This window comes from Myzus persicae, unplaced genomic scaffold, assembly GCF_001856785.1.
Source record: "Myzus persicae strain clone G006 unplaced genomic scaffold, MPER_G0061.0, whole genome shotgun sequence".
Taxonomy (NCBI): Eukaryota; Metazoa; Arthropoda; class Insecta; order Hemiptera; family Aphididae; genus Myzus; species Myzus persicae.
Window position 1 is genome coordinate 4,521 of NW_019100716.1, and position 27,624 is coordinate 32,144.

At 28.8% G+C, this 27,624-nt stretch overlaps 2 protein-coding genes and 1 long non-coding RNA gene across 3 annotated transcripts; 1 reads left to right on the top strand and 2 right to left on the bottom strand.

Annotated features, from left to right (window-relative positions):
* On the bottom strand, nt 1–23,527 carry LOC111042631. Its single transcript, XM_022327311.1, has 8 exons — nt 23,506–23,527; nt 21,760–21,789; nt 20,048–20,136; nt 18,457–18,577; nt 11,610–11,875; nt 1,467–1,664; nt 213–342; nt 1–29 (listed from the first exon to the last, which is right to left on the bottom strand). Exons 4-8 carry the CDS (start codon nt 18,542–18,544, stop codon nt 1–3), a joined length of 711 nt encoding a protein of 236 aa, XP_022183003.1. The 5' UTR covers nt 18,545–18,577; nt 20,048–20,136; nt 21,760–21,789; nt 23,506–23,527.
* On the top strand, nt 12,833–14,878 carry LOC111042632. Its single transcript, XM_022327312.1, has 2 exons — nt 12,833–13,345; nt 13,465–14,878. The coding sequence occupies exons 1-2, from the start codon at nt 13,186–13,188 to the stop codon at nt 14,697–14,699; spliced, it is 1,395 nt and encodes a 464-aa protein (XP_022183004.1). The 5' UTR covers nt 12,833–13,185; the 3' UTR covers nt 14,700–14,878.
* Nucleotides 23,528–25,960: 2,433 nt separating the features above from the next.
* LOC111042630 lies at nt 25,961–27,576 on the bottom strand. The gene is made up of 3 exons (XR_002605487.1): nt 27,462–27,576; nt 26,777–26,806; nt 25,961–26,005 (listed from the first exon to the last, which is right to left on the bottom strand). It is a non-coding gene; the product is annotated as an uncharacterized LOC111042630 (long non-coding RNA).
* Between the last annotated feature and the right edge of the window lie 48 nt (nt 27,577–27,624).

The window sequence follows — 27,624 nt, forward strand, 5'->3', positions numbered from 1 at the left end:
CTACGCCGTCATAATTAAAGCTGGAAACCCTAAAAACACCGGTTTTTAGCGGTAATCAAGCAATAAGTATAAATACATTATAATATAGACTGAGAGATACCGGTTTTTTACCCACTCGAATACTTCTTCCCACTTAATAATATGAAACAATTTCTACATATTGTCGACTTATATTCTATCTATCATAAAAATATTAATAATAATATAATTACCCTGATTTTGTTCCATCTGTTTTTTAATTTTCGAATAACAAGGCATATAATATGATAACTCAGACTCATCCAAACAGAATGAAATAAATTCCTCTGCCAATTGATTTGCTTTATAGTTTAATAATCTATCCTAAAAAATATTATAATTAGTATTGTTCTATATGATATCTGTATGATATTGAGTGTAATTTAGTAGGTACCTAGTGTTTTTAATCTACTTAGTAATTAGGATTGGTACTTTTTAATAGAAAAAACAAGGTCCTTGAAGTGAGCTGTCTAACGTGAATACTTTTGTACCAACTGTTATCGAACATAATTATTGATAAAAAGAAATCGCATAAACCTCAAATTAATTAATATTACAAATATTAACTAGATTAAGTAAACATGTATGTAATGTGTTACAATAGTTAGTATTAAGTCTTAGTCAGTAACTTTTAGCAGATGTAGCAAAATAAAGACTTGGTGAAGTGATAATATATGAGTGATAGGACTAAACGAACGTGGAGTGAGTAGTGGTGATCGTGTGAATCGATATTCACCAGACACCAACTTTTGTTAATGGTGCTTACATTATTGTTTATTCATTTATTGTGTATGTCCGAAGTAATCGGCGTATACACACGATAATACAAGTACATATCCAAACTATTGCTGGCGTGTTACCCTCAACCACAATATTATCTAACGTACGGCATGACTGGTGGCACTCTCTAGTCTCTATGGTACTGACATGAAGACGATTGATTGAACCCTTAATCTCCGCAATTGCAATGTATCCCCAAATTCCAGGCTAGAAAGGTGACACTCATACTGGTCCTGAGTTCACATGGACCCACTCACAGCGACTATCTTGGTTTACGATTTTCCGGTTTACAAAAACGAGATACTTAGTCTGACTTGACTCTCGAACAGCAAGGAAAGGAAAGACAACTTATCATCGAACGCGTCGAATGTACATGCGGCTTCAAGTGGACGCAACGCAGCTTTGACCTCAACCGTCAGGAAAAAACAATTTTGTAACAATTGGAGGTTCGGCCTATGAAAGGTACCTAACGAGTAACGGCCTACAGTCGGAAACTGGACCGATGAGTGGGTAAGCCGCCTCTCGCCTGGTGCACCAATGAGAGATAAGCCGAAGCTACGGTGGTATGAAACCACATCAGTGTTCGAACAAAGGTACTTCATTCTTTTTTATTCAAATTATTTCTAAAGCATCCCTACATAGGTTAAAGTTATAAATGTACTACTTACTTCGACCGATAATACCGGCAATTGAATTGCTTTGATTATATTTTCTAATTTATCTTCATATTTTTCTCCGAAACTGAAGAACACTAAAAAACTGTACATTGAAATATTTTTGGTATACATAATATCTTTGTCAATGGAATTAACATCTATTTTATTTGCCCAGTCTTTAAAGATTTCCATCGTTTTTTCTTCAATTATCTAAAATTGATGGTATAATATGTGTTACTAAAGCAAAATAATATAACTTATTTCTTTTTAAGCAGGTCAAAAATTATAAGGTCGATCCAATGTAGGCTTTGTAATTAATTTTTTTTTTGTTTTAAGTCGTCGAGTGAAGTTTATCCAAGAAGAAGTAAGATGAGTAAGTTAAGTTAAGTTAAAAGTTCACTAATATATTTTTATATCCAAAAAAGAATAAGAACTAGTAATAATTATATTAATAACTCAATAAAAATTATTGAATGAAAAAAAAAAGCTAAGTTAAATTTAACTTAACTAAGCATTTAAAGTGTGCAAGGCTCACATATGAGGCATAGCCGCAAGGTGTAATAACATAGTTAGCTTATATGTTAACAAGTTGACTATTCAGTGAACTTTTAATCCACCAGTTTAAGAAAAGCTAAAAAAGCTAAAATGGAATAAATACAACTGATGTAAGTTCTAGTAGTTCTAGTATATAGTTTTAATATTAGCTGATGCACATCAATATATTTTTTAATAATTATTTCTGTATGTAAATTTTAATTTTACTCAATAAATGTTGCACTTCTTAGCTACCTGTACCTAAATAAATTAGAATGGACACATTCGATTTATACACACGAGTATGACATAAAAAGTGGTGATTAGCGCACACATAAATAAATTATAACAATAAGAACTTCGATGTGCGCATTTGAAATATTTAAAAACAATAATAATATATAAGTGGTAAAAAACACTGATGATTTGCGTCTGGCAATTAATTAACTTCAGGCACAAGAATATTAAAAAATACAATTTAATTATCGGCGATTCGCGACTGTGAGATTCATGTATCACCTTGACTAAAATATCATAAATTGCGGCAGTCGTGCTAAATCATAATTAGCCGAATCGGCGCCATATATTAAAAATATAGGTATTTATAACTCACCAGTTACATTTAAATAGATACAATAATATAACAATAATAACATATTATACAATTGACACACGACGCTAAATACAGAAATAAAACAATGCAAATAAACGAACGGTTTTGGTGAGAAAGGGTATAAGTCAAATTATACAATTTTTCAGGAGACAAAAAAAACTCGATAACTTATATAATGAAGTAAATATATGAATTATGAACAATAGCAATTTTTACCATTTTATATGTACTTTTTCACACATTATATGACAATTATTAGTACACAATTACTAAACAAGTGTTTATAGATGACTTGTGTCCAATTGCACAAGATATTTTAAAATTTATTGACTTATGTCTTTTATCACATTTGACTTAATTCTTTTATCATGAATAAATTTCAATTATATTTGTGAGAAAGGGAATAAGTAACAAGAAATAATATATTTTTTTTTATATATTATTATCTGCACTTGTAAAATAATTAAATAAAAACAAATAGAAATCCTTTTCTCAAGAAAATAAATATTTTTATTAGTTAAATATTACTAACAAAAAAGAATAATAAAATATTAACATAAAAACAGATGTAAAAACATTTCGTTTAAAATAACTTTTAAAATTCAATATCCTAAAAGTATTAAAAAATAAACTTACAAAGCTTAGTGAGATCCTTACTTTAAGAATAACAAAAAATTAAAATAGTTGATAAAAAGTAAAAACATAATATTTATTATAATGAAATATGTAATAATATTATTTCATATAAGCTATTCATAAATATTTAATATTTTGATAGTATCAAATTTGATAATAACAACAAAAACTAGTTAGTATAAATTCAAAAGCATATTAATTACTTTATATCTTATTATCCGTTATTACCAATGGAGACGATCACGTTCGTAAATAAAATTATAAAAAGTTTGTAGTGTTTCTGAGTGACTTATCCCTTTTCTCACAAAATATTTTATTGTATTTTGACTTGTACCCAAAAGCACGTATTAATAGCATGATAACAGTAACACTTGGAACAATTACATTGCCACCAAACGATGCGGCTTAAAAAATCATATAAAATTCATGCATAAACCCAAAATATCCAAAATATGACTTAAACCCTTTCTCACCAAAACCGTCAACAGTGATGTTGTGCGTGTGGGTGTGTGAGTGTCGGTCGGTGGCTCATTAGTTATCGGCTTCAACAATAAATTCGTAACACCCAGTATCATATAACTCGCATTATTTATTAATCTACCTACGCGACTATATACCATGCATAATAAATAGCAGTACCTTATATGTTATATCAATAGAAAATAAATATTAATCTGCACAAGCCAATCATTATACAATACATTCCCCGTGTATTTTGATTATTTAGGACACCAAAAACAAAAAGATCACTTCAATGTTATCCAAAGAAATTGATGTCAGAAAAGAAAAGAGTGAACAAAATATCATCATTCGTTATTTAAAAAGTTATCCTGCTATTGTTCAAGTATCGAAAAACATAAATAGTTAAATGATAATGTATAAAATCTTAATATTTATTATCAAAATGTCTGTGGTTTAAAGACCAAATTCAATGTTTTGTATTTATGCAACTGATAACGATGCTCTAGTTTTTACTAAAACATTCACCATCAACATAATATGTTGATTATTAGTTTTTATATCATTATTAGGTATGTTTTTAGTGTTGCATACCTTATATTTGTTTATCTAATCTTGTTACTAACTTTGCTTAGACTATTACTATTATTATTATTATTATTATTATTGTTACGACACATCGTAATAGTATCGTCCGCGTCGCAGCGATCAAAGGTCCATGACTGAACCCCCGCAAGCTCCGCGTGCCCGTGCAGAAATCGGTGTTATCTGTTTTCCTCTAATTGCATGCGCCATTAAAATTATTATTCCTATCTATTGTTTCTCTCAATTATCATTATGTAAAATATTAATTATTATGTATAATTGATATCGTTGTTAATGATATCAATTCCACTTGTTGTTATTGCCGTATCATTCGGATTTTTTTTGTCGTACCTGTTGTTCGCTTGTCTCGTCGTATATTATATACACGAGACCCAATATATCTTATTCTGTATCGTTAATTACACGCAATAAAATCTCTGTTCACGCCATTGCGGCAAACTTCAAATCACCTGCAGTTGTCTGTTTTTAAAATCATCGCCCGTCGTTGACATTGCGTCAACGTCCAACTTCGACGTCTTGGCACACTTCGTGCTTGTCATTTTCAACCGCAGTCGATCGAGTGAGTACACGGATATAATATAATCACGACATTCCTGCCAGCCTTCGTGGAGAATCCAATTCTTTGCCCGAGCTCGGGACTGGTGCCAGACTCAAGCGCGTAAGTCCGCCAGCAACCCAGTGCGTTGTGTGAGTGGCCGCTCCAGGTCGTCGGATTGCATTGCTCACCGGACCGGACCTTCACCTGCCGTAGTTTTTAAATAATTTTAAGTACAGCCTGAATTATAATTGCGCCCGGTGGTCATTGCACCAGACCGATCAGACCACAGGGACCCCGGCCCCATAATTAAACTGTACCATCCTTGACTCCGTTGTACCACCTCCGTCCATTCATTCCTCATATTGCCTGCCGCCGCCGTCGCCGCCGCCGCGAGGATTCGTCACGGGCATATAGAATTGCCTATGCACGAAACCAATATGGGTATATTAGGTTGCCTATGCACTGAGCATCAAGGAGCGCATTAAGTTGCCTATAAACCATCCACTTAAGGGCAGTTCAAAATTTTCATCGTCGACTAAGGTCGACTGGTCCTTCACCGAACACCCTCCATCATCTTCTCTAACAATTATCAATATTTTTATTATCTTGTTCTGACCATGTGAGTCGAATGTTTTATGATGTTAAACATTTTTAATTGAAAGTAATTCGTAGTTTAATATATTAATTAAAAGTAAAATATAAAACATGGTGCAGTCTTTGGAGTTATATATGAAGTAACCAACGTCTACGTGATAATTGTTTAATTGCCTGGATTCAAATCGAAAAAAAAAATTTGAAAACGGAATTCAACAGACCGGCGAACCTTAAATTGATCGGTAATATAAATGACAACTTTAAAACATTTAAGCAAGAAGTAGAAGTTTATTTCATGGCTACTGAAACATTTCAAAAACCAAAAGAAGTTCAGGTGGCACGTCTACTGAACCTTTTAGGAACAGATGGTTTGAAATTGTTTAACACATTTAAAATTGAAGATACATCTATTGAAACAATTTTCAAATGTTTGGGAGAATATTGTGTACCCAAAAAGAATGTGGTAATGGAGCATTATAAATACTTTACCAGAAAGCAAAATAAAAATGAATCATTTGACAAATTCTATGCTGACTTACGCTTACTTATCAAGTCATGTGCATTTTTAGAAGCTGAATAAACTCTGTTGTGCTCACAAATAGTACTGGGTATACATGATAAGGACCTGCAGACAAGATTACTCAGAGAAGATTTGCCGTTGTCCAAAATCATCAAGTATTGTCAAGTGGTTGAACAGGCCGAGATGCATCGACGTGTGGTTCAAAAAGAAAGTCCAGCTCTGGATCAAATTGAAGAACATCAACAATTCAAATCAAAAGGATGGAGTCAAATTAAGCAAAATAACAAGTCACAAAGAAAACAGGAGCATAAGAACAAAAATCAGGTAAATTATAAAAATAAAAATTCAGGGAAAGTCAAAATAATAATGTTAAAATATTTAGTTGTAACAGATGTGATATATCTCATGGTATAAATAAATGCCCCACGTATGGAAAAACTTGTAATAATTGCTTTAAACTCAACCATTTTGCAGTAAAGTGTAGAAAAGGTGCTAATAAAGGACAAGTGCATGAGGTTCAATGTAATAATAGTAATGACGAAGAAAAAGAATTAACTTATTTGTCATTCAATAGCATTGAGTCAGAGAATCAAATAAATTGGACTGATATTGTTGTGATTGATAGTAAAAAAGAATTAAAAATTAAATTAGATACAGGAGCTCAGTTGAATGTAATGCCCCTTAAAGAATTAAAAAAATTGAAAAATGAAAAATTAGAGAAAAGTTCAGTAGTTATTAAATCATTTGGAGGATTTAAAATAGAGTCATTGGGAAAAGTTAAAGTAAATTAAAAAAACTCTAAAAATGAAATTAGTACCTATTTTGAAGTTGTTAATTACAATGATTTACCAATACTAGGGTTAAAGGACTGTATAAAACTAAATTATGAAATTAAAGAAGTCAATGAAATTAAAAGTTGTAAAACAGAAAAAGATATTCTTACAAAAGTATAATGATATATTTAATGGTTTAGGAAAATTTCCAGAAAAAATTTCTATAAAAGTTAAAGATGACGCTAATCCTAAAATCTTCCCACAAAGAAGAGTACCTCATAAAATAGTAAATAAGTTAAAAGAAACACTAGATAAAATGTGTGAATTAAAAATTATAGAAAAATGCAAGGAACCAAGCGAATGGCAAAGTCCTATAATAATAATTGAAAAACCAGACAAAAGTTTGAGAGTTTGTTTAGATCCCAGGGAGCTTAATAAAAATATAGTTAGGGAAATGTACCAAATACCAACACTAGAAGAAATTAAATTAAATTAATTAAATAAAAAATATTTTACTCTATTGGACTTTCGTGATGGATTTTATCAATGTGAATTAGATCAGAAATCACAAAATTATTGCCGTTTTAGTACACCTTTTGGAGGATATAAACACTTAAGATTGCCTTTTGACATATCTTCTGCCCCAGAGAAGTTTCAACAAATTACTTCTAAATATTTTGGTAACATTAAAAACGTAAATGTATATTTTGATGATATGTTAGTAGCAGGCTCAACGATAGTATTTACCTGGTAAACTCATGTACGTAGCTGACTTTTGAGTAGAAATTAAGAAGTGAGAAAAGCGAAGAGTCGTTAAATGATGTAGTACATACTATGGAAATAGTTGAAATTAAACTTGAAAACAATAAAAAGGATGATTTTAAGAAAGAGTCGAGGAAAGATGAAGCATTAAGTCAAATTGTCAATTATTTAAATACTGGCTGGCCAAACAAATACAATCATGATGGTGAATTGAAGCATTATTTCAAACTAAGAAATGGATTAATATTAGAAGATGACTTAATATACTTTGGAATGAGGTTAGTAGTACCCAAAATGTTAAGAAGTTATGTTATTAAAATGCTACATAGTACACATTTAGGCATGACAAAAACCTGGTCGATATCTAAACAGTTATTTTATTGGCCCTGCATGCAGAAAGATATAGAAAGCTTTATATAATCATATAATGTTTGTTTAAAATTTAGCTGTTCTAAGGTAAAAGAGCCGATGCTTTGTCATGATATTCCTGAACTACCTTATATAAAAATTGGTATGGATATTGCACAGTTCCAAGGAAAAAATTATAAAGTAGTTAATGATTACTTTTCTAGATGGCTGGAGGTGGAAGAAATCAGAAGTAAAACTACTAGTGATGTTGTTGAAAAACTTAAAAAAATATTTAGTAGGTTTGGCATACCCAAAAATATTGTCGCTGACAATAATCCGTTTAACAGTATAGAATTTGTAAATTTTTGTAAACAGTGGGATATACAATTAATTACATGCAGTCCATACTTTCATCAAAGTAATGGCTTGGCAGAAAAATCGGTGGATATAGTTAAAGGAATGTTAAAAAAAATTGGTGAAGAAGGTGGTGATCTGAATATATACTTACTAAATAACAGAAACACACCTGTAACAGGGTTAAATTATTCACCTGCTCAGCTGTAGCAAAATAGAAGATTAAGGTCTTTAGTAAATAACTTTAATGAAGAGTGTTTAACATCAATAGCTGTTGATGCTAGGGAGGAAATAATTAAAAATAAAAATAAACAGATAATGAACTATAATAAAAATGCAGGAAAGGAAGAAAAAGAGTTTTATGTAGGTCAAAAAGTCTACATTCAAAATGTACTTAAAAAAAAGTGGTTCCTAGGTATTATTATTAACAAAACAAAGTACCTACTCTAGATCTTATATAGTCAAAGATGTAAATGATAAAATACTGAGGCGCAATTCAAAGTTCATTAAAAAAGTTAAAGATTATGATTTAGTTAGTGGTTTTGATGATGAGAGCAAAATGGGTGAGAAAAAAGATAACATACTAGCTGAAAAAGAAATAAATAATATTAATGTGCAAGAAAAAAGAGACAGTAACATTACAAGGTATGGTCGCAAAGTTAAAAAAGTTGAGAGATATGGTTATAATAAGACTTAAGAACAATGCATGAATAGTATTTAGAATTTTGTAACAGGCAAATATATAATTATTTATTACTTGTGATGTCTAGTTAAAGTCATAGTGTCCATATTTAAGTACTATTTAATAATATTTAATGTATTATATTGTAAGCATTTAGTTATTTAAGCTTGTTTATATTATATAAGTATTCATTGTCTGTTAAAGTATAACTCATTTGATGATTTGTAAATTCGTGTATTCATTTTGTCACTTATTATAGTCTTAGTGTTTATATTATCTTAACAATTGGTTCCTTCTTATCAATTTGTATAATTAATTTGATTTAAAATCATATAATTAAAAAAAAAAAAAGAGGATATGTTGTATACCTTATATTTGTTTATCTAGTCTTGTTACTAACTTTGCTTAGACTATTACTATTATTATAACTATTATTATTATTATTATTATTATTATTATCAATATATTATATATTATCTTGTTCTGACCATGTGAGTCGAATGTTTTATGATGTTAAACATTGTTAATTGAAAGTAATTTGTAGTTTAATTTATTAATTAAAAGTAAAATATAAAACATTTAGTATTATAAATTATAATATATACAGTTCAAATATAAAAAAAAGTAAAAATTACCTGGATTTAAAAATTGATTTTTATCATTATGTGTATTTAATTGATGAAAGAATAAAATAAAATAATATTATGAATTATGGTGTTTTCTAGCTACTAACTACAACAAAAAAATATTCATTTAATATTATTTTTATACCACCTACATGTAACGGTATTTATGCATACAACAAACATTTAATTAATCATAACTAGGGCTCGGATTTATATGTATTTATTTAACCAAAGTATGTATTTATGCAACAAAAATATGTACATAAATATGTGCTAAAAAATGTATAATATGTATTATCAAAAAACAAAATTATGTACATAAATATGTGCTAAAAATTTATAATATGTATTATCAAAAAAAAAAAATATTATTATTAATTAAAATGAAATGTAATAAAAAAAAATATTTATCTAACTATCTAATTATTATGGTTACAATTAATAATGACATGCATTTTTAAATTTTCGAATTCGAAAGATCGCCGATTATGTCGTAAAATTGATTTATATCGACTGAAATATCTCTCAACTTCGACTGATGTTATAGGACAATATTGCATGTTGACTATGTCTGAAGGAGAAAGTTCTACAGTATTATTTTGTACTTTTTTAAACATGGGCAAGTCTGTATTAATAAATAATAAATCGTAAATGAACAAATTATCGAAATATGTAGGAAAAATGGAATTATTGAGAAATATGTAAAAACATGTACTTATGGCAAAATATGTAAAAATATGTAAAATAAAATATAGTTCATTTTATTGGAAATCCCTTGAAACGAATTTATCACTTACCTAAATTAATTTATCAAGTCACAGTAAAAATATGTATTTACATATAAATCCGAGCCCTAATCATAACATATTGTGATATGTATTAATGAATGTTGAATAAAACATTTGTAAGGTGTTTGCTAAAAGAATATTATATAATCATATGAGTTCCTACAGGTATATAGATAACTTACTTGAGAAACTTATAAAAAATACCAAGACGAATCGTATACTTTTGAGATGATCGGCAAAGTTGGTGGGTTACCTGAACTTTTAACGCAAAAATAAAAAATATGTATAATTTCCTCAAAAAATTATTTGCTAACTTCTACAGTAAATTTGCTATTAATTGCTAACTATTTGATAACTTTTGGTATTGGTTTAGGTCGTATCATATAAAGTAGGTAGTTGGATCAAGTTCAGTACTTAATAAACTAGATAACCAAAATTGATGATTTGACTATCAAAATGTTCAGAAAAAAAATCCTTAGCAAAATCCATTACAAATGCATGTATTAAATCATAGCTTTTATGGTTTCGAATAAATATAAATTTTATATTACAACAAATATGAGAGTTGAATGTATATGTGTAGCTTAAGTAGGTAATCAAAAACTATTTAACCGATTTTGAGAAAATTTTAAATCATTGTTATAGGTATCAGGAAATTGTAGAGAGTATAATTTAAACGACGTTAGACTGATAATATAACAATAATGGTATTCCAATAGGTATTTTTAAATGTAAAATGTATTTGTAATATTCATATATTTATTTCAACGAAAAAAGAAATAAAATTGACATCAGCTAAGTATAGGTACTCATAAAAATAATTACATATGAATTCAATATTATTTTTTTATACATATTATACAGTAAAAATGTCATCTTCTTTTTAGACATAATTCATATTTTCATTTTATATACTAGAAATATCACATTTTTTGTTAATACATATATTGTTTAGCCATTAGTACTAAACTATCGCAGTTCAAAATTCACCTAAAATATCACAATTTAAAATACAATTTAGCGCTTTTCACAAACCTTTTGCTAAACTTGCTAAAAGTTGTTGAAATCAAATATTTGGTATGTAGATTAAAAATATTGTGCAAGTTTTCGGTGCACAACGAAGATATAAAATGTTTACAAAATCTACACTTAACACCTTCCAATCTATTAGAGTCGAGACCATAAATGTAAAGTTTTTAGACGCAACTACCTTAATATCTATAAATATATTACACAAATATGTAAAAGTAAGAATTATTAAGGTGGGTATTTTATACCGTTTGTTATATTTAATTGATGTTTAATTTATCGATTGTACATACTTCATCATTTAAGAAATATCTTCGATAGAATAATACTACTGAACTGGGGAAGACTTGATTTTCAATTTTTAATTTGGGATGGTATAACTTTTCATCTATATCTGATATTTTGAAAATGTTTCTAAGTGTAGTCTCAGGAATCCTTTTTGATATGTCTTGTACTAATAGCCGGAACAGCCAACTCCATACATTGAACTGCCCTTTATCTATAATACTACGATCATTTTTAAAACGTTTACTAAAAACTTTACAACTGAATTTCACACCTGAAAACACAAATCATATTTTTAATACTACAGTTATATATTTTTTAGATACGTAAGTATTTAAAAATATAAATCAAACATTTTTACATAAATATACGATGATAATGAAATAGACATATACATGTTAAAAGATAATTCATTATTAAAATGTGTACACAAAGTATAATTTTTGATTTAAAAACAAATATTTCAAAGGCATCTAAATTCAATGTTTACCTGCATTAGTATTATTTTTAAGACATTTGAATAATTTGTTTATTTAAAAAAAAAACAACATTATAATCAGAAATATATCAGATGAAATAATGGAGGCACTATAAAAAATCCGAAAATATTTTAGCTGACACTATTTCAGTTGAAAGTATTTCATCCAACAATATTAAGGCTAAAACATATTTAATTTTAAACTATTTAAGAAAACAAATATTTAATCAGAACCATATTTTATTCGAAACTTATTTTGTCCGAACCGTATTTTAGCCGATAGGTATTTAAGTCGGTAAATTTTTAACCCGACCCATATTTCAGTTTAATGGTAAATGTGCATGGTAATAATATTATTGTGGTAACCATGGATATGGATATTATATATATACCAGTGATCCAGTAGTGATGCCCACTTGTAAAAACACAGTCCATAGTATTGCACCAGCTCAAGTTTGTCACAACTCCCAATATTAACTGTCGGCTTAAATACGGTTATGCTAATTTTATTGTCCATGTTATACTTTTTCAGCTGAAATACGGATTGGCCGAAATATTTGCACCCATTTTAAGGCGAGCATACTAATTGCGTGCCAATATATTATCAGTTGGGTCCTCCCAAAGAAGATTCAAAATAAGGTCATAGCCTATTCGCGTCACCGTATACCTTTTTTTACAACCTCATTACGTCCCGATTATATCGATGTAATAATTTGGGCGGTGGTAAACTCTCCCGATTGTATGGTAAACTCTCCCGGTTTTTAAAACTAGTACACTCTCCCGATGGTAAACTCTCCCGGGTCAAAATTATGTTTACCTGAAGAAAATGTGTAAACTCTCCCGGGTCAATTTTAAGTTTACCTGAAGCAAATGTGTAAATTCTCCCGGGCAACATTATGTTTACCTACTTAAAAGAAATGTGTAAACTGTCCCGAGTTGTTTAAAATGTTATTGCCACACTATTGGCTACACTGCAGATATTGTAATTATCATTTTAAATATTTATTATCAATTGTATTACTGTTAACCTGTATTTGTAATTTAAATATTTAATTACCGTTAACCTATTTTTAATTTAAATATTTAAAACGATATTGATTTTAATAATGGCTCAACCAAGTTTTAAGTATGTTTTAAGTCAACGGGACAAAGAAGTGTTGATCATGTCCTCATTTATTTTCCATAAGCAATCAACACTATCATCAACTGGTGAAGTCAAATGGAAATGTAGTGTGAATAAATGCACAGCACTTATATATATTATTGGTATGTAATTACTAAATTCAATTGTATGATTATTGATTAGGTTTTAGGTATATAGAAATTGCTAAACTATTATACATAATATTATAGTTATAAATAATATTCATACATACATTTTTTAGATAGGGAAGTTGTCTCAAGATCAAATTTAGAACACAATCACGTTTCTAACGAGCAAAAAGTTCAACGTTTATGTATAACGCAATCGGGAAAACGAAAAGCAATCGAAAATATATCTGATGCTCCACGGAAACTATTACGTAAAGTTTTGCAGGAAAGTAATAGTGATGCCATTGATACCAGTGACTTATTAAGAATTAAAAGAAATATGTATAATGCAAGACGTAAACTTTTTCCAGCATTACCCAAAAATATTCAAGAAATTCATGATATACTGAAAACGTTTAAAGTAGAAACTTCAAAAAATGAAAATTTTTTGTTGTTAAATGACGAACATCATAATTTAATTATATTTGCATGCTCTTCAAATTTAAATTGTTTAACAAATTCAGAAACTGTTTATTTAGATGGCACGTTTACATATTGCACAAAGTTTTTTAAACAATTGGTGACTTTACACGGATTTATAAATGGTCATTATATACCATTAATATTTTGCTTATTATCAGATAAATCTCCCTTATCTTATGAGCGAGTATTCAAGTTTTTAGTTGATAAATGTGCTGAAATGAATTTAATATTTTCTCCTAAAACGGTAATAGTAGATCTAGAAAAGTCTATACATAATGCTGTTTTAAATGTTTGGCCTGAAACAAAAATAGAGTGTTGTAGATTTCACCTCACACAAGCATGGTACAGAAAAATCCAAGAGTTAGGCCTTTCTGTAGAATACAGAGATGACACTAGTGAAGTTGGAAAATGGCTGCATTATATTTTTGGATTAGTATTCATAGATCCAAATGAAGTTGGGAATGTTTATGTATTCACTTTAGCTGCAATAATGCCTCCACAAAACAAAAAATTAGAAACTTTTGCATCGTATTTAGTTAATACATATATTGATGAAGAAGCATCATATCCTCCAACAATGTGGGCCTCAGCATCATCATCAACTTCAAAAACTACAAACGCTTGTGAATCGTTCCATTCACATTTCAATTCATCTTTCTCTAGTATTCATCCATCTCTATTTATATTTATTAATGCCCTAACAGATTTTCAAAATGAAGTATACATAAAAATGCAAAGTTATAACAAACAAAATAAATTAAGTAAAAACTCTCATACAAAAAACAAAGAAAAAATAATAGCACAAAAAATAAAAGACTATACAGACAAACAAATAGATACCTTAAGTTTTTTGAAATCAGTATGTTCCTATTATTACAAAAAATAGTATTTTGAATAAAATATTATAATTGACTTTTTTAATGAAATTTTATGAAATTTATTTTATTTTTTGTATTTTGACTATAATTATTGACCATGGAAGTTAAAGGCATTGATTTTTATTATTACTATTATATAGGTAACTGACTTTTTTAATGCAATTTTGATTTTTAATACAAACTGAAAGTTGATGTTCTACCATTTATTATAATACAAATGTGTTTTTTGCTTATACTGTTACTTTTATTTTATATTTTATGTATAATATTTAATCTTGATGATGATTTAAAAATAAATTTCTGCTGCCACTTTTTTTTTACTTTCCATTACATTATGCGGATACATTTTAATTGTCAATGTGAAAGAAGTTATTAAAAAAAAAAAAGTTATATTGATAAGCAAAAAGTATGAAAGAAAATAAGTAAAAACAATTATACAATATTCTAACTTAAAAGAAAGTAAGTTTGCAAGGTGAGTACATATTTTATTTTTAATAACAATTACAAACGTAATTAAAAAATATAAATACAAATTAGAGACTAGACTACTATTTTATGGAGTCCGTAATCTGTACAAAACTTACTATTTTATAATGATAAATATTAAATACACAAATAATAAATGATATTGTGATAATAACGTATTATGATAACAGGCGACAGACTGAATTATTTTATATAGTGTTACCAACTGCGTAATACGAATAATGCCCATGCTCCACAAGTTATTGTAGACCCGGGAGAGTTTACATGTTCCCGTCAGGTAGTACTGAAGTCGACCCGGGAGAGTTTACATGGATCAATCAGGTAGTATTGGAGCAGACCCGGGAGAGTTTACATGTTTCAATCAGGTAGTATTAAAGCAGACCCGGGAGAGTTTACCATCGGGAGAGTTTACATGCTATTAAAATCGGGAGAGTTTACAATCGCCCAATAATTTTCGAACATCTTGTGCTGAGATCCGAAAGGCTTTTTCGTTTGTAACAATACTTAGTTTTAGTCAATTAAGGTGAGTGGTGTCATCTGGAGTATGGCAAGCAGTATGTGAAGTAGCATCACTTAGTACATTTTGATGAATATCTAGTTTTATTTAACTATTACAGCTTTTAGTCGTACACTCCCATCGAACATTATTATTGCTTAACTGTTTATGATATCCGAACTTATAACCATTATTTATATAAAAACCATTATTCGGGACCAATTTTGTACTTCAAATTTTTTCCATAGCCTAAAAAAAATGTAATCAAATGTTTTGAATTTTGAAAACCACTATCGCTCTAATCTGACGAATCGTACTGAATAAAGCGGGAATGTGATAATATAATACGAGTAAAATACTAAAGATTTTTATAATTAATTGTATAAGTAAAAAGTAATTGCTATATCTTATCGAATCTAACAACCAACAAGTTGTATTATGTATACATGTTCCCATACCTTCTTCACATAAAATAATACCCACATATTATATTAATATAATGCACTATCATAATATACCTAATTATTATAATATACCACGATAGGTATGGATAAAATTGTATCTACATCGAGTGATGTATCTGTGTAAGTAAGTAACACATGCACTCGCACACATTAAACCGAATACTAATATTATTATCACTTGACCGAACAATCCAACGGATCATGGATCATCCCACAAATAGTGAGGTTTATTATACAACAAAGTTTATTGATTTTAGTGACACGATAATATCGATTTTAGTGATTTTAGTATATACTATCGATAATAATTATATAGCAGACTTTAGTCCCAAATCGAGGAAATTTACTACCCAAAAAACATACTTTTTTAGGGACGCAAGTAACATACAGCCTTTCTAAGAGCTCCCAAAATAATACAATGCTAAACAAACACAAAATATAGCAAGGTACTTAGTAGATATTTACATTATTATATTCTTATGGGGGATATATAATGAATACCGGTCAGTGGGTTATACTGGTCACCTCACTGTCCTCACTATGTATGCTCTTTTTGTACCTAAAATGTATATTAACCATAGAGTAGTTTAGTTATCAACTAGCATGTTAATTAAAATGCAGGTTTAAGATGTATTGCAGAATACTATACAATAATAACTACTATCACAGAATATATCAACACAACCTTGTTTGCTGCTTGTACATCCGCAGAAGTATGTAACAACGTGTGTAGGTCAGCCACCTTTCACCGGGAGAACTACTAGCTTAGGCAGTTGTCGTATCTTTTCTCTCTGTTATCGTGGTAGTCAAAAATCAAACATTTTCATCTCACTAACAAGTACGAATTACTCTCCAACTACGACACTGGTGATGAAAACCATACTATTTCAACCTGTTATACAGACGATATTGCCATTCCACCTAACTCTGCTGAAGGAATTGATTTTTCAGATCCAACTATCTACATAAAAAATTTTTCAACTATGTTCTCACAAATATTACTAGCCCACACGGATTCACGCGAAAACCTTCATACTTCATCGTTTAACCTATAGATTGTAGTTACTCCAACAAAATTGTAGAACTCTTAAATGGCATTAACGACAGTTCCATACATTTGTCCCAAGTTTTCAACGTTCTTACAAGATCTTAATTAGAAATTTACACTTCTCTATCTTATTCACTGATATCTCTTCTGCTCCAGCTGAATTAGGATATTAAACTAAATACGTTTAGAATTCCGAAGATAATTATACATTTCCGTCCTAAGTTTTTTTTGTGGAAATTTTCCATAATGTGAATAATGAGATATTTATAATATTAAGTCGTTACTTAATACCAAAGTGGTGATTGAAAAACTATTCTCAACAAGCCGTAGCATAACGCAATGTCATAATTGTCAAACTTTTGGTAACACTAAGAATTATTGTGATCACCCCATCTATTGAGTTAATTATGGAGAAAAAATCATCATACGAACATGTGTACCATAGCCCGGAACAGCAAAACCAAATTTTGAGACCTCACTGTTAATTTCAGGGGAAGTCCAATTTATCAGAAGAGTGAAAAACCTTTCTAATAGATCCTCCAACCAATTTATAGAACTAAGATATATGCAGAAACTACCAGTAATCAAAACTTTCCCACAGACTCTTTTTCTGTTACCTTCTCAAACTTCATTAAAAATCTTAATTCAATTATCAGTTCACCAATTATACTTTTTTCTTTAGTCCTTATTGCGTTAATAGACAAAGAAACTATCTCTAAATAATTGATTTTACATATTTTACAATTAAAATTTTTCCTCATTACATTATTATCCATTGAAACCTATAATACTTTCATTAATGTCTAAAATATAATAATCTTGTTTCTCCATCATCTAGAGCTTATTAACTATTTTGTATTCATAATATTTTAACATCATTATTATTCATTTACATTATTAATACTAATCTTGTTTTATATTTTAAATTTTAATTGTACCAAGCAGGCACGGATCCAGAGGAAACATCTGGGGAGGGGGCCCCAATTTTTTGTTAATGTAATATTATAGTATTGGAATGACTGTCCACGATGAACTAAGAAAGCAGTATATTTTTTTTGCACCCTAGAAAGATAGTTATAATAATATAATATTTTTTTTTATCAGGTAAACATGTAAATTGATTAGAAAAAATTTTCCGTCCAATATAATTTATCTTAGTTTTATTAATTTAGCATTAATAATAACATGAAAAATAAACAGAATAATTTACTTTTTTCGATTTTATATTATTTATTCGATAATAATAATACAAATATATTTATCATACTCACCATCTTCTATCACTATGAGTGCCTTTTCATACATCCTCGAAAAATAATAGATACTTGCTGCATTATAATATGATTGAATAAACACCATATAGTCTCTAAACGGTATCGTTAATTCTGTACCCTAAAAATATTTTTATTTACAATAAATTGATTATGAGTATCTACAGAACACAAATATATGACTTGTTTAAAAAAAAAATATGTTGATCATTTTCAACACTGTTCATGAGTGTCAAAATACAATAAGAAATTACATCGAACTATTGAGTAATGAACGTAGAATGTAGTAAATGTGAGATAAATAAGATTTATTAAGAGTACCTACATGAATTGGCCGAAGTCAAATAATTCATATAACATTGTGCTTGTATATATTTTTGAAATAAATAAGATGAAATTGTTATTGTTAGATGATCTGTCAGTCAAGTAATCAAATATTTAAATAGTGGTTTTCACTAGTTTGAATTTCTAAAAATTGGTGTTAGCGATAATGGGTTCCATGAGACTCGTGTGAATAGTGAATGTACTAACGTAAAATGTATAATACATATGCTTGGACTAACAAATCCTAGCGTTGGTAAAAAAATAATCAGTGGAGATAAATAAAATAAAAAAAAAAAAAGTAAAGTGAATAAGTTCTTATTTCTTTTTCGAAATACTATAACAACTAGAGTCATAGTCCATTAGTTTTAGAGTTGAATATTCAACCACTTTTATCACGTTTATCGATATTAAGATCCTCAATGTTTAAAAATAAGATAAGAATAACATAAGATATGCAGGAAATTAATACATATTTTGTATTTGACGATAACGTAATGGTGAAGAATCATTAGAATGTTAATGAATGATTGGCAGGAAACATCAAATTAGCCTCAAATGTATTTCGTTAAAGTAGTTGATAAAAATAAATAAATATCAAGAATATCATATGTAGGTGAATAAAATCAAATGTAGTCGGATAATGTATTTGCATCGGTATATTATGTTTGAAAAATATATATCTTTTATTATTATTATTATTATGTCATTAGTTTATAATAATTTTCAAAAAGTTTATACACGGGATAAATGTGAAAATAAAAAATAATTATTGTCCCAATATGTAGGGACTATGATATTTGTATAATGTAAGTTTAGTATTTTTATCGATGGAGCAATGAATTGTTATAAAATATTGAAAATATGATCCCATGTATTAATATGTATTTATGGAATCACTATTATTATTATTATTATTATTATTATTATTATTATTATTGTTATTCATTCCGAACCATTCCGACCATACTTAGTGCAAACAGTCGTAATGTAGCCACAGACGTGAGCGTCCTTTATGTTACTTTAAAGTCATATAACATATTAGTGTATTATTATGTCAATAAATATTTTATTTTAGTCTACTAATGTATTGTATCGTTTTTTTATTAACTGTTAACTACTTTACCAATACTGATTGACTATTATTTTGTATCAAATGACCATGCGAAACTGGAAAGTTCTAACAATAAATAATATTTGGGATTCCTGGGCAATGCATTTATATTTAATCACAAACAGGCTTATTAATAATATAAATTAAAATATTTACCTTATATTTGGTTAATAGATTGTTATGAAATTTAATTATGTATGTATCAGTTCCTAATGAAAGAGTATCATTCCAAACTTTTCCTATTTCTGAAAATAAAATGAAACATATTTATTTATATTTTTATTTTTATCTATACCTATTGTCATTTTATTTTTCAAACATTTAATTCATAAAGCAGTAAACTAGGGTACCTTCATTCAAAATTATTTTACAATCTTGATACAAAATGCTACACAATGAATAAACACATAACACATAATTACACTAAGTAAAACAATTCTTGTCAGAATTAATAACTCATGTCAAAACCCATAAAACCCAGTCACTGATAAAACCTCATAATTATGACAAAAGAAACCATTACCGACACACGCAGGAACAAATGAACAATTCTAATCGGTGTGGTTTTCACGCGGCAAAACCGGCCGATCACAGTATACGCTCAGGACCATGTATTTGACATACATTCCAGTTTGCAGTGCCAAGAAGAGTAATCGAGACGCACTAACGTATTGAACGGTGAACCAACCCTAGTGACAAATTTATTTAGCAGTACTCTGGTTCCAGAATTGAAAATTACAATCAATCCACTCAAAACCTCCACCATTTTATTGTCAAAAATATCTTTATTCAACACAATTGAAATCCAAATTAGAAACCAATAAGAATATTCTTCAAATTCGATAAAATATCTAGGTGATCAAATTGATAGAAATTTAATTTACTGAAACATATTCATTCAACTGTCCATAAAGCAAATGCTGCTAGAGGCTGCTAAGTTCTGGTGCTTCCAGTCTCAACATAAGAAAAGTTCTTAATAAAATACTTCACACGACCAGAATGAAGTTTCATATCGATACAGATTACACATACAAAGCAAATCCAAACCTAGACAAGTCATCATCGTAGTTCATTTTATTTTCTGAAATTCAGTTTATCGAATATCGTCTTTCAAGTACTGGTGCATATCAGCGTTTTCGAGTTTAGCAGTTGTTTAACCTGAAGCAATAATGGTTTTGAGTATATTGAAAAATTCGATTATTTACATACGCCGTTATTGATGCATAGTGTTTATTTTTATACTTATTGTATAATCGAGATTTGAGGAAACAGTGAAGACTGCACGAAATCACGATCGGTACTAAAAGCGACGCACGTGTATAACTATAAGACATACGCCACTTTATCTTTATCGGTAAAACAAAGTATCAATAAACTTAGATTACGTACACGATATAAAGTATCTCAATAGTCTCAATACAGAAGGTCAACAGCACACGTCCGATTAGCAAATTACTACATTAATTCATCCCTTTCGACCACGAGGCAAGTAGACCAGCCAGGCCTCAAGTCGCTACCGCTCTCTGTTATACCTCTCCACTACACGTACCTCATCACATATCATATTCACCGTCAGCTATAAGCCATGGAAAACATGACGTCAGATGCAAGACAAACAAAAAGAACGTCCAATCGTCTACACTTCAAACAAACACATCGACTAGGAAGTAATATTGAAGAACTCAAATTCAAAGAACTACCGGTTGGATACCTACCTCTATACCTGCTAATAGAAGCTATGTATAAAATACATTAGCTAGATATAAATACTTAAAGTGACGCAATTAACAAAAGAAAAAAAAACATTTCTTATAGTTGCTTAGTATTATGTATTGAATTGTAAATTATTCAATAATTAAAATACTTACCATTATTTTCGTCCACAATTAAAGATTGTTCTGCAAACAAAATAACTTTTAAATATATTTACTCATTTTAATATCACTTGAAAACTACAAGTGTAAGTTGGAAAAAAGTATTACGATAACATTTTATACATTTAAGAAAGATATTATTCATCGCAGAACTCGCAATGCAAAAGATAAATAATCTGCAAAATCAATGATGTACGAGGGCAAGTCAAACTAACGAAGAACGCCAAGCGCGGAATGAAGCGGAATCGATGGAACCGAAATCAACAACATAGAAATGTTGCGTTTAACCCCTATCGACCTATATTCAATTGTAACGTGGAAATCGATTACAGTTCACTGCAAGTCGTTGCTATTTGACCAATGAACGTTGTGTGCCAATTTTACGAGGCATTTATGTTTAAAAATGAAGCTCTTGGATTGTGTGGCGCGAATGGTAAAGTTAAATTGACGCCACCAGAGCCACTACATTCATTGGTTTCTGGAAATGGGCCAGATTCTAGACATTTTTGACTCATATTCAGCAATACAATAATTGTTTACAAATCACGTCGTCATTTGGTGCAACAAAAGTTATTCGAGAAAATTGTATGCCAACAACAATTCCGTGCAAAATACCAATATTGTGGAACAACTCCAAACTTAATTTCATCAACATAACGAATTGGTTGCATTATTCAAGACCGCTTTGGACCACATGCCGTCTGATAATCACGAAATTGTCATCAAAGCTGATAAGACGCCTGCAGCCTAACACTTTAGTTTAAATTCACTAATAATATTGACGAAGTCGCTATCGTCGTAGTGGGTGAAAATTTAGAAAACCAAGATTTTATTATACATTGGAGTAACAATCAACTGCAGCGTGTGTCCGAAATACATCGATCATATGATGCGTTACAATATCCAATTTTATTTTGGCAAGTTGAAGATTATAAGATGGATATCATTTTTGAATGAAGATGATAAATCCAGTTACAGGTAATGAAACTAATGAAAGAGTTAGTGCAATGGCTTATTTTTCATACAGACTGATGGTTCGGGAAAATGAGGACAGTCATATCTTAAAATGTCTTCGCCTCTTGCACCAATAATGTGATGTGGATGTGTACGTGAAAGTTGAAACTGAGCGATTGCGTATCGGAATACCAAAACAACTATTTATAAACACGCAAGAAATAAAAAACTAAGAATGCTTGCACGTCATAAAGCATTAGAACAATAAACATTTTTTTTTTTTTATAATATTTTTTTTATTTATTATACCAATTCGAATTCAATATTCATAATTAAGACAGGAAAACGTCTGCCAGGCCAGCTAGTATTATACAAAAAATTGAATGTAAATAATGGCAAACATGTCACAAAATCCATTCAGTGATATCGATAAACTTAAACATGGAAAGATATTGAAATTAATGATGTATTATTATAAGTATTGACATTTTAAAGTTATCCATTTTACAATTATTCAATTATAAAATATTAAATGTACTCATTTTAGAATAAAATTATACATACGTAATATGGCATAGCTATGCAAATTCGTGAATTGAAAGAGAGGTTCATCTTAAATAAAACTATTTACTCTATTTACAAAAGACTATGTTTTATCTTTAATTTTGATTTTCTTAAAAGTTAAAATCTAACACAAGCAACTACTAAGTCCTAGTTATGGTAGTATTATTTTTAAACATATATAAATGTTTCTTGTGTTTAAACTACATTAAATTCCATACTCACTAAATATTTTTTTTCTTAATATTTGGTAATCACTATCTGTTCATAATTAAAAGTCCATTAAATCATTAATACATCATATAATCATTTTATAAACAAACATATGTACAATATTTTAGTATGTAAATTTATAAATTATCATGAAAATAATCTATAGAAAAATAATGAAAATTTGTAGGTATGTAAAACATTCAATCAGATTTCTAGAAATGTCAACATTTGTGTTGGGCAGAATTTCGATTGAGCACCCGTAGGTTTCTATCACACCCTGTCGAGGGATGCTTTTCTCTCAAGGCAGGTGTATGCCCGACGAAAAGTGCCCCCCGTTAGATTAGGGTTAGGAAACCTTAGTCCACCGGCCACTCCATCCTCCATTACAGTATTATTCATAATGTATTAAATTTATAAAACCAATTTTTAATAATCCATAATTGATATTGTTACAAAAGTCAGATGCCAATGAAATTTTCTAGATTTGTTAAAAATCAAACATTAATAATATAATAAACAGAAACTATGATAGGTATTAAAATAAAAAATCTTCAGAAAATTAATTGGTAGTATAATTTAAATAGATTTATTTAGCTTACACAATTGGATCATTTGCAAATGTCTCAACAATATTATACAAATAACATTTTTAAAGGACAACTTGTTTGAGTTTACTAACCCAACATTTCTTGATCAACACCATTACAGACTGTTGTATGAAAAATAATAGAACAATTGGAATTAATAATAATACAAATTAAAAATATTTTGAATAAATGAATTATTAATTATTATAAATACTTCAGAACAACGTTTATTCTACAAAACTTAACCAAAAAAAATAATTGTCGAACTTTATTGAACGATGTTTGAAATATTATAACCTTGTATTTAATGTTTCGGGCACCTACACCATAATATTATATTAATTACTTTCATGTACCGACGTCCCGCCATATACATATATAATTGCGGTAGGCAAAAGGAACGTCATATTAAGGAGTATCCAATTGGCAATTAGACGGGCTAGAATGTTATCGACTTCGGGTAAAGCTACAATAACAACAAAATAGTTAATTTAGTAGTTGTAAGAACTAGACAAGAGAAATTGCGTTGCGAAATACATATGAATATATAAAACTAGAAACGTTGTCACGAATTTAATATAAAAAATAAATATTATTTAAAGTAAGCCGAATAATATGATATCGAATCGTGACATCGCAAGGCGCGTGGGACGAGACCATTTATTGGAACTCGTACGCACACGTGCGATAGTTAAGCTATATTGTCTATTGGAGAGGAGTGAAGATTAGGCCTATAAAACAGGGAACCCGCAACACGACATGCAGACGTGATTTGTCAGAGCCAGTACAAGCATCGACTCACTGGGGTCACTTCAGTTATATAAAAATTATTCCAACAGTATTTACATTCAAAATAAAGTGTATGTTCAAACTTATAAAATTGACTTGAAATTATTACACTTTGTCGTCCATCGCTTTTGTACATCAACATCTGTAGGCTGGATCACTACATTACTATTGATCAATTTTTCATTATCTTAATCATTTAAAAAATAATAATTATCACTCCAAATAATTGTTAATGGAACATTTATAAGGTGTTCTTTCATAATTCAATAGCATGGATGCAATACTTTTATTTGAGTTAGTATGGTTCACCAGTACATAATCATTATTCATTCGTGTGAGTACCACACAACTATTATTCATGTCAGTAACATGTTATATCATTATTTGTATGCAAAATATTAACTAATCAGTTTAGTTTATAGATCAAAATATTTAATGCTAATTCGTGAAAGTAAAATACCTATTAAATGCACACTATAAAATATAGTATAAATATAGTATATAGTATAATTATACTAATATACACTATAAATACAAAATATACACACTCGACTCTTTTCAATTCCATTCAAATTGTTATTTGGGTATTTTAAAAATTACGGTTTTTATAATATAATTTCCCAGAGATTTTGCTTGAGGTATTTTTTTTTTTGTATTCTGAATTGTGTTTTGTATCTAAAAAAAATACTCTTCCTTGATGATTCATTGCGCATTTTATAATAGCATAAGAAGTATATTTTTGATCATCTTCTAATTTCAGTAAATTGATTTCTCCGAATTCTTGGAATTGGTTATTATCGTGAATTTATTAACCCAACCTAATTCAGAATTCTTAAGGATCAGTTGCATTTTTAATTTCATTTTCAAACTTAAAAAACAAAAGGCCCTCGTGGCATACTCGGTCAAAGGCAGATATTCATAAAAAAAAATTTTCGAGAGATCCCTACTCTTATAAAATCAAAATACCGTCATAATAGTAATGGATACTTTAAAATTCAAATGGATCTGTTCAGCATACAAATTTAAATCGTTTGAAAATGTCTTAACTCTATAATATGATAACATTTTTAACGGAAAATTGTGTGTTTACTAACATGTTCTCATTGCGTCCAAAGGATTCAATTTAGTGGTCACCGCTGCAAGAAAAAATAATATACCAAGGTATTAAGATTTATAAATAGTTAAAATATAAGTTAGGTACCTACTAAATTTCAAAGTTCTTTCAGCATTTTTATCGGCGTTGTAAATTTGTTGGTCGTTGGACAACTATTGTTTTTAAAATATTTCTAAGTACCTACCTACAGCGAACTTTAAGCAAAGGTCGCAATTCCAATCAAAATCGATTTCACCAATGTCAAAAATCGTGTGTGAGAGCTAATTGAACAATTTTTGGAATACTTAGACAATTGTTGTTTTTAAAATTATGTATTTAAAATGTACTGCCAACACCATTATAACACTTTTTTACATCACAAAATATAAATACAAACTGAATTGTTGTACAAATATCGTTGAATTATATATTTTAAATTTGCTCCACTAACTAAATAAATTATCACGAAGATCACGTTAGCCTATTTATTTGTGGGTTTTTAGTGTTTAGTGGTCTGAAAAAATGTAGAAAACGTACCTAAATCATATGCTATTATTGAATAATATTAAACTTCTATGGAAGAAATTGATAGAAATCATAGAGAAATCAGAAAATTTCAAATATATACTTTTTTAATTAGTTTTGTAGAACATCCAAAAATGGAAATGCTTTATTTTAATGAACGATTGAAAGTGAATATTGGAAGAAATTCAGAGACATTATGTATATATATCCTTCATTAACCATATCAAAAATGCTTTTTTGTTTACTTTTAAATTTTTCAATAGAACAATTTTCATATTATATCATTTACCTGTGTCCTCAGTAGATCGTTTAAAAGAATCTAAAAGTAAAGAAAGTTTTGTATGAATATATTTTTACAATTTAAAAAATGTATTGGAATGACTTCTAAAAATCAAAAAAAATATGTAATTTTGAAAGGTGAGACGAACCGTCTGAAATTCAAATGATTGAATCGACTTTAGGTTTTTGAATTGAATTGAAAATAGAAACCTAGTGTCAAAACAACTGAACCCATCTGAACTCATAACAAAAAGTTTGAAATATAAAAAACATAAAATATTGAAGAGCTAAAAATGCCAAACGTTTCAAGCTAGTAATAAATAGATTTAAGTTATAAACTTATAACTAATAAAACTAAATTTAACTTAAAACTTCAACAGTAGGTCTTAAATTGGTTGTATTATTTTTGGTTTAACATAACAACAAAAAGTTTTAGTCTGCAAAATAATTTTGGTTAAAATGTTCAGCTTCAATTTGGTTCGAAACCATATTTTTGAATTCCACCCAACTTTAGACTAATTTGATTTTATTGCGTCAAAGATCATGAAAGTTGTATCGTTTACATGAAGTATTAAACATTTTTATAAATGTATTAAATCAAACCGAAATATTCATATAGTATACGGTTGGTTTAAATTTTTAAAGACATAATTGTAGAATTCATTTGACATATTCAGAATCGTATTCTTACTTACAATAAGGTACATCATGTACATCATGCTTATTGTCTGTAATCAATAATAATTATGTATTACATTTTCATCGTCTAAAATATATTTTCTGAAAATGTATCCACTAAAAATGATTTTCTAAATTATAACCCATCAACTAAGTAGATATATTCATAGTTTATATTAA

What these genes read in the sequence shown, in the direction of transcription:
- LOC111042631 (XM_022327311.1), bottom strand. Translation starts at nt 18,544, where the DNA reads ATGGTGTTTATTCAATCATATTATAATGCAGCAAGTATCTATTATTTT. An exon ending in TGCCGGTATTATCGGTCGAA is followed by an intron (nt 343 to 1,466) that starts GTAAGTAGTACA and finishes AATATTTTTTAG; the next exon opens with GATAGATTATTAAACTATAA. An exon ending in ACAGATGGAACAAAATCAGG is followed by an intron (nt 30 to 212) that starts GTAATTATATTA and finishes CGGTGTTTTTAG; the next exon opens with GGTTTCCAGCTTTAATTATG.
- LOC111042632 (XM_022327312.1), top strand. Translation starts at nt 13,186, where the DNA reads ATGGCTCAACCAAGTTTTAAGTATGTTTTAAGTCAACGGGACAAAGAA. An exon ending in AGCACTTATATATATTATTG is followed by an intron (nt 13,346 to 13,464) that starts GTATGTAATTAC and finishes TACATTTTTTAG; the next exon opens with ATAGGGAAGTTGTCTCAAGA.